Source organism: Dipodomys spectabilis, unplaced genomic scaffold (assembly GCF_019054845.1).
Source record: "Dipodomys spectabilis isolate Male_0828 unplaced genomic scaffold, ASM1905484v1 ptg001535l, whole genome shotgun sequence".
Taxonomy (NCBI): Eukaryota; Metazoa; Chordata; class Mammalia; order Rodentia; family Heteromyidae; genus Dipodomys; species Dipodomys spectabilis.
In genome coordinates this window covers 13,401-25,182 of record NW_024872212.1, presented here as the reverse complement: position 1 = coordinate 25,182, position 11,782 = coordinate 13,401, and the positions used below count along the sequence as shown (strand labels likewise).

Here is an 11,782-nt window from a genome sequence, read left to right as displayed (position 1 = left end):
GCAGGTTTTGCAGAAGCACAATGTTTTTGTTTCCTATAATATCAGCTGAGCCTTCTGTGGGAGCCAGGAGAAGAACATGGCAGTGGGAGGCTAGTAGAAGAAGTAGGAGTGAGGATCTGGTGAAAACGTGCATCTAAAATCACCTAAAAGTTCAAGAGATGCGGTTTCTGCTTAAATGTGTGTATCTAACTTTTCTCTTTTTCTAATCCCAGTACTACAAAACTTCAGCCTCTCTCAAGGTCAGAGACTGGACAGTGGAGGAGGGAACAGGCTGGAGAATAGCAGGATTGGTGAGAGAAGCTCCAAGATGCACAGGAGAGGACACAGGTGGTCTCACAGAAAATGTACAAAGTCACCAGAGAAGACAATGGTGTGTGCGTGTGTGTGTGTGTGTGCGCGCGCGAGTGAGTGCGTATAAAAAGTGAGGCTTAAAATCATGCAACATATCCTGAATTATGGTTCAACAATGAGCAGTGTCCACACATTTATATGAGGTTCTGATTGTCTAGAGCAGAATTATGTCCACTGATTAAGGCTTATAATTTCAGGTCAAGTAAGAAGGCACTGCCTTCTAGTACTATACCACAAAACTCCAATTAGAGAACCCAGAATAACAATGGGATTACAACATTTCAAACCAAATACTTGTGGCTAGGTCTTTCATGCCTGCAATCCCAGCTCTGAGGGAGGTGTATGTGAGGGAAGAGCAATGCCCAAAAATTACTTAAAATACTTAAAGCAAGAAGGGGGCTGGAGGTGTGGTAGAGTGCATGCCTAGTATGTATGAGGCTTTGAGTTCAATCAAACCATAAACTACCAAAAAAACCCCAACAAATGTAAGATGGGCTCATTAGCTGGATTCAGATACCTATGCAAAGAAGCCAAAAATGAATGTCTTCTTTCTTCTGTATAGGAAATATTTAGAGTGGGGCTGGGAAGGTGGCTCATTGGTAGAGTGCTTGCCTTGCATGCATGAGGCCCTGGGTTTGATTCCTTAGCATCACATAAGCAAAAAGAAAAAAGCCAGAAGGGGCGCTGTGGCTCAAGTGGTAGAGTCTTAGCTTTGAGCAGAAGAGCTGAGGGACAGTGCCCAGGCCCAGAGTTCAGGCCCCACAACCGGACCCTGACCCAAAAAGAAATAGTTAGAATTCAGTGAAGATATGAGAAGTGTACAACACAAGTACCATGCAGCTGTACATTATATATATAGCACTCTTACTCAACATGCCTGAGCACTAGCTGTGTTTCACTTAGCCTTAAAATCAGTTATTGGCCTCTGATAAGCAGTCATTTAAGTCAGACTCATAGAAAGAGCAGATGACTTAATTGAGTAACTGAGTTAAATGACAGGCATCTGGAAACAACCTGCTCAAGCTGTGCACAAAGGAAAAGAACCAACACTAGAACTTAAAATTTGTTCATGCCCAGTCCAAGTTGAGATGTATGCAATTGTGGAGCTTTCCTGGCCATTGCAAGCTGCCTTTTCAGATACTAGTCAATGTGCATGCATAGAAAGCCCCCTTACTGTGTGCTCTGCCACAACACTAAGACCATCAGTGTTGTAGGATGACAGGGAAACTCCTCACAGGACAGAACATGGCCATTGTTATCTTGCACAAATAAGAAACCTGTCAAGCTGGGCACCAATGGCCCCTGACTGTCAACCTAGCTACTCAGGAGGTAGAGATCTGAGTATGGCAGTTAAAAACCAGCCTGGACAGGAAAGCCCTTGAGATACTTATCTCCAATAAACCACCAGGAAACTGATAGTGGCACTATGGCTCAAGTGATAGAGAGCTGGCCTTGAGCTGAAGAGCTGAGAGATAGTTCCTAGGCCTAGAGTTCAAGACCCATGGTGAGAAAAAGAACAAAGAAAGAAAGAAAGAAAGAAAGGAACAAAGAGATAAAGAAAGAAAAAGAGACAGAGAGAGAGAAAGAAACAAAGAAAGAAAAGAAACAAAAAACAAAGAAAGAAAAGAAACAAAGAAAGAACGAGAAAATTGAAAAACAGAAAGAAACCTGTCAAGATGAGAGCTATGGCAAAGTTCCAGCCTCTGCAGATGAAGACATCCTGACCTGGGAGATGGCCCAACGACAGAGGAACTGTTACTTTCTCCTAGTAATAGCCAAAGCTCCCACTGGGCACATACAACTAGCATGGAGCCGATGCCCATCACATGTGTACTGCCACATGTCAGTGTGGCCACAGTGATTAGCAGCCAAGCTGCCAAGTCCCCTCCACTTCCCACCTCCTGGGCACATTGTGGGCCAGCTCAGAAGGAGGTTTCAGAAGAACGTATAGAGCCACGCAGCAAAGCAGTGGTGCAGAAGCACAAAGCACATGTCTCTCACCTCTGAGTTTACAGAGTTATTCTCAGATGATTTTGTGGATAACAAGATGTGAGTGAAGCTGTCTTGCTTCCTGAAAATATCTCTGTATCCATAGGCACTCTTTGTCTGCCTCACACTGAAAGGCAACCACTTGTCCAAAGGCTGGTCTCCTCTGTCGCCAATATATTTCCTTTTCCCAGCCATCTCTCCTTAACAGACATCTGTATGTTGGCTGATAGCACATCCATGAATGGAGATGTACCTGCCAAGGGTTTGAAATCACATTGGTCCGTGATTTCCTATCACCAGTTCTCTTCCACTGTCACCTCAGAATTAGACCAGAAGCTGGTCAGTTCCAGGATTTATCAACACAACGATGTCAATATCAGAACCTTGTCAAAGTCTACTTCAAAATACCTTTCAGTTTCAATCTATGTCTGACAGAAAATCCACCCCATACTTTTTTGGTCTAGGATATGTACAGCTATAAACTGGGAGACTTTTAGAGAATGAAATTAGAGAGAATGGGTCTCCTGGACAAGATCTGCTATAGGTATGACAAGTTGGAAGAAAAAAGAAAACAGCATAAGGAAATATGATTAACAAGGCCAAAGTGGTCAAAATAAATCACTCCAATGCAAGAAGGTTCTTCTGACAAACCTGTTCTTGTAGAGCCATGGCCTGGTATGATGGTGCCACTTTAGACTCTGGTCCCATTAGGGCAACATACATGTCACAGCTTCTTCCTTTGATGGCCTAGGCTCTCTACCAGAGGTTCATCCCCCATTCCTACCTCTGCTTTCTAAAAGGGTACACATATCAAGGGACTCTCTTATTTCCACCTACAAACATTCTACCAGTGTTCCCTCATGACACAACTCCTCAATGCCAATCTGGGTGTTTTGCCTTGACTCCTAATATATCATCTGCAGAGCCTAACATTTGTTACCTTTCCTCCTTTTGGTACTGGGTACTGAACTGAGAGCTTTGTGCATGCCAGACATGTACTCTACCACTGAGCTGCATCTTTACCCAGAGCTTTGCTTATACTAGTCAAGGACTCAATTATTTGATACAATTACCAAGGCACATGAGAATAAGGGAGATGCTGCACTTAGCATTTGGACAAAATAATCACCCTGTCTATAGGAGTCACTTCAACATTAGCTTGTGTGGCAATGTGTGCAGAGCTCTGGCTAGGAGAAAACAAAAGCCATGTCTGAGAAATACATGATAATCTACTGGTAAAATTATCAACAGGAGTTTTCTGAGGGATGAGGCATGAGTCATTAATTATGAACCAAGAACTACTTCTTCAAAAGTGTAAAGAAATAAGCTAAAGCCACCAGAAAATACTCAAAAATGGGTACTTAAGAGAAAACAAAACTGTTCTTAGTCAAACACTGGTAAATAGGCTGGGTGGGGCCTCCACCACAACTTGGCCTCAATCCTTAACCCACTGAAGAATGAGAGTGCCTTGGCCAGGCCTGCCTTCAGTTTGGACCCAGCAGCCTTAAAGGATTTGGAGTCATCCAACCTGGTCAGTTCCAGGACTAGAGACGCAGGGATGTCAATTTCCTGGCCCACACCTACTCCCTAGGACTCCCACATTGGAAGCTATTTGCACTTTGATCTGCCCTGAGGCTTCTAGTCACAGATCAGTCTCTCTGGGAGTTTACTTTCTGATGAGTAAGACCAACTTGGCTTAAAGATCTCTACCCCACTCCTCCCCAACCTACCCCAACCTCAGGCCTGGTATAGGAAAGCTTAGGGAACTTACCATCTCCCAACTTTACTAGAAACAAGGAACTTGCACCTCACCCAGTAGTATCTTTCCTTAGAGCTTCCTAAAAGTTGCTGGATTCCCATAGGTCCTGTTTCTGAAGAAAAAGGGGCTCTTACAAGTTATTGGTGGCCATGGAGGAATGCCTGACACAGACAACCTACCTTGAGCCTCACTGCAAGAAGAGTGAAAGATTCTGGCAAAAAGAACCAGTGAATGATTTTGGCCTCTGGTGAAAACAGAAGTGTTCACCCTCTTCCTGGCCATTGTGTAGGTTCTAAGCAATTGAGATTTCTGTCTCACTCATGTAAAGTAAACATACCCAACAGGCTGGATCTTTTTCCCTTACAACCCTCTGTGGGCCTCAGACAGCTTCGAATGCTGGAAAATGAGTATGAGAATGGGTCATTGGGCCATGTCTCCCTTCCACTCCTTGACTTGTAAGTACTGAATCAAGCAGATCTTGATACACTATGGGACTGGTCAGATACTCACTCCCTCAAACAGCTAGACTCACTTGTGTCCTTAGAGCTGCCAGATGACTTGAGAAACTACCCTGGCAACGAGGATCTTGCACTCATCTTGTGAGTGCTGCTTCGCTGCCAACTGAACCGTAAGCACAGGGATTGGGGTTCCTGCTACTGTTTCTGGGGAATGTGAATGAAATCCCTCTGATGGGGCATGAGACCAGAACCTGTGGTTGTCTGAAGGAGAAGTAGATCCTTAATGGCCAGTATTCATACCTGCATTTTGTGGTCCCATTCCCAAAGAGGAATGCATACTAGGGGGCAGGTAAAGCAAGTCCCGTGTCAGAATAAAGGAGGAAGAGGCCCTGCTACCTCAGTGCCCAGACAAGTCTTGAACATTAATCCCTTCAGTATTCCAAACATCACTTTGGTACTAGGAAAATTTTAACATCTGAATCTGGTTTACTTTCTCTTCAAACTGCTTTTATGCTACTGGCATGCTTTTGAGAGACTGCTAACTTTAAAACTGGGCCAGGGAAAATAAACAACATTGGCACTTGTCATCCTCCTGTTCAAAATAATAGGAACACCATGAATTTGAAACTCCTCTTGAGCACCAGTGCTATATTGCTAAGATTAAATCCTGCTGGGCAACTTTATATTTCAAATATATTGAAAGAATAAAAGGGATTCTAAAGAATAAGGACTCAAGAGTACAAAATGTATACTTCTTTATTTATATAAATAGGGCTTTAAAATAATACTATTTAAAAGAAATCTGCATTTTTACATTCACCATCAGTTAGTTCCTGACCGGAAAGGCTGTGCATGATGATACACAGCAGGGACCTCAATGCATGACAACAGGATCTCAGGAAAGCACCATTCATTTGAGAAGTAGTAGGCAGGTTCTGACAGTCCTGTTGCACTGCTACCAATGGGAAGTCTTAAACTTCTTCCTCCACCAAGTCTTCTTCAAATTCCCCCTGTTCATCAGCAGTGGCATCTTGGTACTGCTGGTACTCGGACACCAGGTCGTTGATATTGCTCTCAGCCTCAGTGAACTCCATCTCATCCATGCCTTCTCCCATGTACCAGTGCAAGAATGCCTTGCGCCGGAACATGGCACTGAACTGCTCTGAGGTGCGCTTGAAGGGTTCTTGGATGGCTGTGTTGTTGCCGATGAAGGTGGCCGACATCGTAAGGCCACGCGGGGGGATGTCACATACAGCTGTCTTCACATTGTTGGGAATCCAGTCTGCAAAGTAGCTGCTGTTCTTGTTCTGCATGTTGAGCATCTGCTCATCCACCTCCTTCATGGACATGCGGCCTCGGAAGATGGCAGCTGCTGTCAGGTAACGACCATGGCGGGGATCACAGGCGACCATCATGTTCTTGGCATCAAACATCTGCTGGGTGAGCTGGGGCACTGAGAGAACATGGTACTGCTGGCTGGCCCGGCTGGTCAAGGGTGCAAAGCCAGGCATGAAGAAGTGTAGGCGGGGGAAGGGCACCATATTCACGGCCAGCTTGCGCAGATCTGCATTCAGCTGGCCGGGGAAGCGCAGGCAGGTGGTGACTCCACTCATGGTGGCTGACACCAGGTGGTTCAGGTCTCCATAGGTGGGTGTGGGCAGCTTCAGGGTGCGGAAGCAGATGTCATACAGGGCCTCATTGTCGATGCAGAAAGTTTCATCTGCATTTTCCACCAACTGGTGGATAGACAAGATCGCATTGTAAGGTTCTACCACGGTGTCTGAAACCTTGGGGGAGGGCATTATGCTGAAGGTGTTCATGATGCGGTCTGGATACTCCTCTCGGATCTTGTTGAGAATCAGGGTGCCCATGCCTGATCCAGTGCCACCTTCCAGGGAGTGAGCCAGCTGGAAACCCTGGAGACAGTCACACCTTTCTGACTCCCGTCGTACCACATCCAGCACTGATTCTAACAGCTCGGCTCCCTCCGTGTAGTGGCCTTTTGCCCAGTTATTGCCTGCCCCGCTCTGGCCTATCAGACATAAAGACATGATGAGACACAGACTCCAAGAATAATGACTGTGCCTGTCCTATTGTGAAGACAAAGGAGTGTTGTGAGCCAACCTTTGCTATTATTTTAGATACACTATGGTGAAATAAAGGAAATGTTTTCAATGTATCTGGGACCCTACAAATCACCCAGGTTCTAAAGAAAAGTAGAGAGTGTGGAGGAAAATACATTTTAACCCAAATCAAGTACTTCTAGAAATGAAGAACTGAGCCTGCCTCAATACTGGAAATGTAATTACTTTCACAACAGGGACAGAAGCACAGTGTGGTCAGAGGGAAGCTAAACTGCAATCACTTGTCTGCTCCTTGCTCACACATAGCTGTGCTTTGATTTCTGGTGTCCTGAAGTGGTTCTGTTATTGCCAGGCCTTTAAAATGACCAGCAGTGCTGAAACCTTGTTGGTGGCTTTCTCTGCTTGCTGCTCTTTCCCTTCAGAGGCTTCTTTGTCATGGAGAACTTACAGAGTTGCACTGATCTGAGCTGTCTGAGTGGCCAGGGGCATGACTCCCGTGGACTGGAATAGGTGGGTTAGCTGAGGAGAATATCTAGGTGGATAAAGGCTCAGCCCAGCACTGGAGTGCCTGGATGTTAGGACCCATGGACCATGATGACATACCAAATATGAAGTTGTCTGGCCTAAAGCTCTGGCCAAATGGTCCCGATCTTACTGAGTCTAAGGTGCCAGGCTCTAGGTCCACCATGATGGCCCGAGGAACATATTTGTTGCCTGTGAGAAAAGAGTTGACTTAGGCCTATACTTGACAAGGAACTTAGGGCAGAGCTTATGATTCTAAGTGACTCTCAGCATTCATTACAAAAATTACAGCATTTAAGACATGGAAACAGAAAAGATATCTTGAGCATGAATCCCCATGCAAGAGGCTTCAGCAACTTTAAGGATGTTTGCAGTTGTCTATTTCCATGAATATTCATTCCTTTGCTTTGGGCATGGTGGCTGAAATCTCAGCTACACAGGAGGCAAAGATGAGCATCAGGCTTTGAGTCTAATGGTGCAAAAGAAAGGTGACAACACCTTTTTATTTTTGGTTCATCGTGGGGCTTGAACTCTGGGCCTGGACACTGTCCCTCAGCTCTCCAGCTCAAGGCTAGCACTCTATCACTTGAGCCACAACCCCACTTTCAGTTTTCTTATTGGAGATAAGAGTCTCAGGGACTTTCCTGCTCAGGCAAGATTTGAACCATGATCCTCAGTTCTTAGCCTCCTAAGTAGCCAGCATTACAGGAATGAGTCACCAGTGCCTATCAGCAAGAAACTTCCTCTTTTTTGTTAATTTTATTTTATTGTAAAGGTGCTATATAGAGGAGTTGGTTACATGAGTAAGGAAATGAGAACGTTTCTTGTCAAAAATTGTTACCCCCTCCTTTGTTGTTCTCCCACTATCCCTTCCCTTCCCCAATTACCTTTCTCAAGAAATGAACCAGGTTCATGCCTGTAATCCTAGCTACTCTGGAGGCTGAGATCAGAGGATGACTATTCAAAGCCAGCTGGGGCAGGAAATGTCCTTAAGACTCTTATCTCTAATAAACTAACAGAAAACCAGAAATGGCACTGTGGTTCGAGAGGTAGAGCTGCTTGCCTTGAACTGAAGAGTTGACAGACAGTGCCTAGGCCCAGAGTCCAAGCCACATGACCGACCCCGCCCCCCCCCCCCCCCCCGGGCCAAAAAAAGCCAGGTATGGCTATTCACCAAGTAGATGTAAGGGAATTCAAGTGTAAGGCTTTCCTGGAGAAAACATATATACAATATATATATTTCTTGTCTTACAATGTTTCAATAATGGTTATCAAATAGCACATACCCTTTATTCAAATACTCAGAGCAACCTTGGGCAATGACTTGCAATTTCCCATTTAACATGATTTGGCCCAAGGGAAAGCAGTTAACATGATGTAAACACCAGTTTTAGAATACCCCCTTCCTAAACATTCACATGAAGAAAACTGACCATCCTGCTGGATATACAGGATCTAATAAAGACACAACCTAAAATTCTGTTCATAGGAGTGACACAATCCAACCCAACCACTCTCAACCAAGGAATCAGAAGATTAAAACCTTGTATGTTACTTCAACAATATTAACACAAAATACCAAGGTGAGGACATCCCAAAATGTAGATCTATAAAACTCACATAAATTAAATAGCTTTGGAATTTTGTTTGTACTTGTTCATTGGATTAATACACAGGAAAGCCAATTATCCATGATTCTGTTTGTATACAATAATGTAGAATGGAAACTCAATATAAAATTAAATGAACTTTACATTGACAGTTACAAAAACTGAAAATCTACTCTGTAGACTTCAATTAGGCTGTTTATGTTAGGAAAGACAATATGAATCATTTAAAAGCCATGTTTACAAATTAGTATTGATTTTTTCTACATCACAAGAATGTTTTCTTACTTTAAAAACCTTAAAAGTAATTTACTGTTGGCTAAGTATTCATATTCAAAATGCTCAAGACCAGAAATGTTATAGATTTCAGGGTGAGACTATTTATGCTTTGTGATTTGGACTATTCTCATATATATTAGTGACTGAACATCCCTCTTTAAAATTTTTTAAATTTTCTTTTTCAAAATATTGTTTTAGAAATTTAATCTGTATTTTAAAGAGGCAATGTAACTGGGCTCTGGTTGCATAAGGGTGTAATTCTAGCTACTCAAAAATCTGAGATGAGACCTTAGCATCGCAGATTGAAGTCAGCTGGGGCAGGAAAGGCTGGGAGACTCATCTCCAAGAAACTACCCAAAATAAAAGAAGCTCATAGTTAGTGCCCAGGCTTGAGCTTAGGATGATCAGCACACAACCAAATGGCATTGGATTATATTTTATCAATTGTTTTAGAATGCATATTTAGGCAGTCTCATTTTTAATTATGTGAAATGGGCTCACGCCTTTAATCCTAGCTACCCAGAAGGCTGAGATCAGAGAATCATGGTTCAAAGCCAGCCAGGGCACAAAAAGCCTGCAAGACTCTTATCTCCAATAAAACACCAGAAAACTGGAAGTGACACTGTGGCTTACGTGGTAGAGCTGCTTGCCTTGAGCTGAAGAGTTGAGCGACAGTGCCTGGGCCCAGAGTTCAAGCTCCATGACCGGAAAAAAATAATCCAGGTGTGGTTAGTCAGCAAGTAGAGGTACGGGGAACTCAGGTATAAGGCTTTCCTGGGGTAATTCACAAGAGTATACTCAAAAATTAAAACAAAGTATCTGGTGGAGTGGCTCAGTTGGGTACAGCACTTGACTTATAAGATCAAGGTCCCAAATTAAAACTACAATACTACCATAAGAAAGGCAGGAACTCCTTCCTTTTCATTAGTATTCCCCTGGGAACTATTTTGCCATGGTATGGGAAACAAGATGGAAGAAACTTACCAGCTGCCTCATTGTAATACACCTCGATTCTCTGCAGCTGTAAATGGCTGTCGCCATAGTAGTTGCCAGTGCAGTCAATATTGTGCTCATCGCTTAGCATTTCCCAAAACTGAGATGGAAATAGAAGTGTATTATTACCTAGAATGTTAACTGTCCAAAAAATGCATTTTAAAGTAACTATGAAACTCATGTCCTGTTGACACAAATATATTTGTAAAAAATAATTACATTTTCTAAATTAAAAAAAGCACAGAAAATGGTGGTATTTTAGTTTTGTTAATCTCTTTTATCTGGCTGAATAGAAGACATCTGGTTTCTCCTATGAGTATTCCATCTTATGCAGTACCATATTCTGTTTGTATTCTATGATGAGTAACTGGCGTTCCATGGACATGAAATTACCAAAGCAGTAACTTGAAGACTCAGCTAGAAGGGTCTCCAGAACCCCAAGTGTCCTCAGAGCATACATGACAACCAATGATTTAGAAAACACCCAACTTAAGGGAGCTGAGATGGAGCATGAAACTCAGAGAAATTTGCATTAAGGTAGAAGAACTGTTCTCAATTATCTGACACTCATCAGTTGACACAAAGGGAATTCTCTGTATCTTTCAGCTCAAAGACACTGCATTCCTTTCATTCAAACCAGACCAAACGTGCATTAGTCTATTCCCAGGAAACTAAATACAAAGCCTTGAGTCTCAGGTAAGACTAAGACATGCAAGGGATTTGAAACCACCCCAGCCTTGCTTAAAAACCACACCCACCAGGGCCACACAAATTAGGGAAATTGGAGAAGCTATCTGGGGGGCTTCATTTGCAGAAGGTTAGGGACCACTATGGAGCCCCACCTACCTCAGCCTAGCCATGACCACCACCACCTCCACACTCCAACCCCATCCTTTTTCTCCTTCCCCTAAATTTGAGACTTGGATCCTAGGCCAGTGCCATGCTCACCTTTGCGCCAATCTGGTTGCCACACTGGCCTGCCTGTATGTACACAATCTCCCTCATGGTGCAGGGCTGCAGAACAGATGGATGTGTGTCTTCAGCAGTGGTGCCCACAGAGACAAACAGGTAGATCTGGGAAGCAGGAATCTGACACAGTGAACTCAGATCCCCATTTATACCTCTGGTTGTTACAGGGGCAGAGGAGGTGGGGCGGACTTGATTACAGGTGGAGCCAGCAGGTGCTCCAACTCAATCTCCCTATTGCTGGGTAATCAGAGGGCCCTACCAGTTCCCACCTACCCTGGTATCCAGCTGCCAGCTGCAAGTCCATTAGCACAGCTCCCATTCTATTTGGATCCACTGGTCACCCTGCCATCCACTACCCACTCTGACTCACAAGAGAGGCTGAACCCTGGGATCCAGGAAAGAAAAGGAGGAACTTCCTCTACACAAGGTCCTTGTGTGCCAGAAGCCCAGAACAAGCCTGCCTTCCATTTTTGATTGGAGGGCCTAGAACTGAAGGGACATTTTCAGCTGTGATCCCAAGAGCAAGCACAAACTTAGATTCCATGATTGATTCACTTTCCATTATGGGAAGAGTCAGGGGCTTAGGGTCTAGCTTTCATTCTCAGGTTTTCTTTTTCTTTCCTCTTAAAAGTAGCTTGCTTTATTACTTGGGCTATAGGACTACTACAGTCTACTTTTTGTTTCATTTGGCATCTGCTCCTAGTGTAAGAACTCAGGTCCTAGTCAGAGTGTCTTTTTTTTTTTTTTTTGGTCAGAGTTGGGGCATGTTAG

At 43.8% G+C, this 11,782-nt stretch overlaps 1 protein-coding gene across 6 annotated transcripts; it reads right to left on the bottom strand.

Annotated features, from left to right (window-relative positions):
* Nucleotides 1-5,528: 5,528 nt before the first annotated feature.
* Nucleotides 5,529-11,047, bottom strand: LOC122103060 (tubulin beta chain-like). Of its 6 annotated transcripts, XM_042673579.1 has the most exons (5): nt 10,991-11,047; nt 10,034-10,142; nt 8,563-8,565; nt 7,245-7,355; nt 5,529-6,589 (listed from the first exon to the last, which is right to left on the bottom strand). In XM_042673579.1, the coding sequence occupies exons 1-5, from the start codon at nt 11,045-11,047 to the stop codon at nt 5,529-5,531; spliced, it is 1,341 nt and encodes a 446-aa protein (XP_042529513.1). The 6 variants fall into 6 exon arrangements, with proteins under 6 accessions (XP_042529513.1, XP_042529512.1, XP_042529511.1 ...); XM_042673578.1 differs by lacking the exon at nt 8,563-8,565 and having other exon boundaries at nt 7,245-7,360; nt 10,030-10,142; XM_042673577.1 differs by lacking the exon at nt 8,563-8,565 and having other exon boundaries at nt 7,245-7,373.
* Between the last annotated feature and the right edge of the window lie 735 nt (nt 11,048-11,782).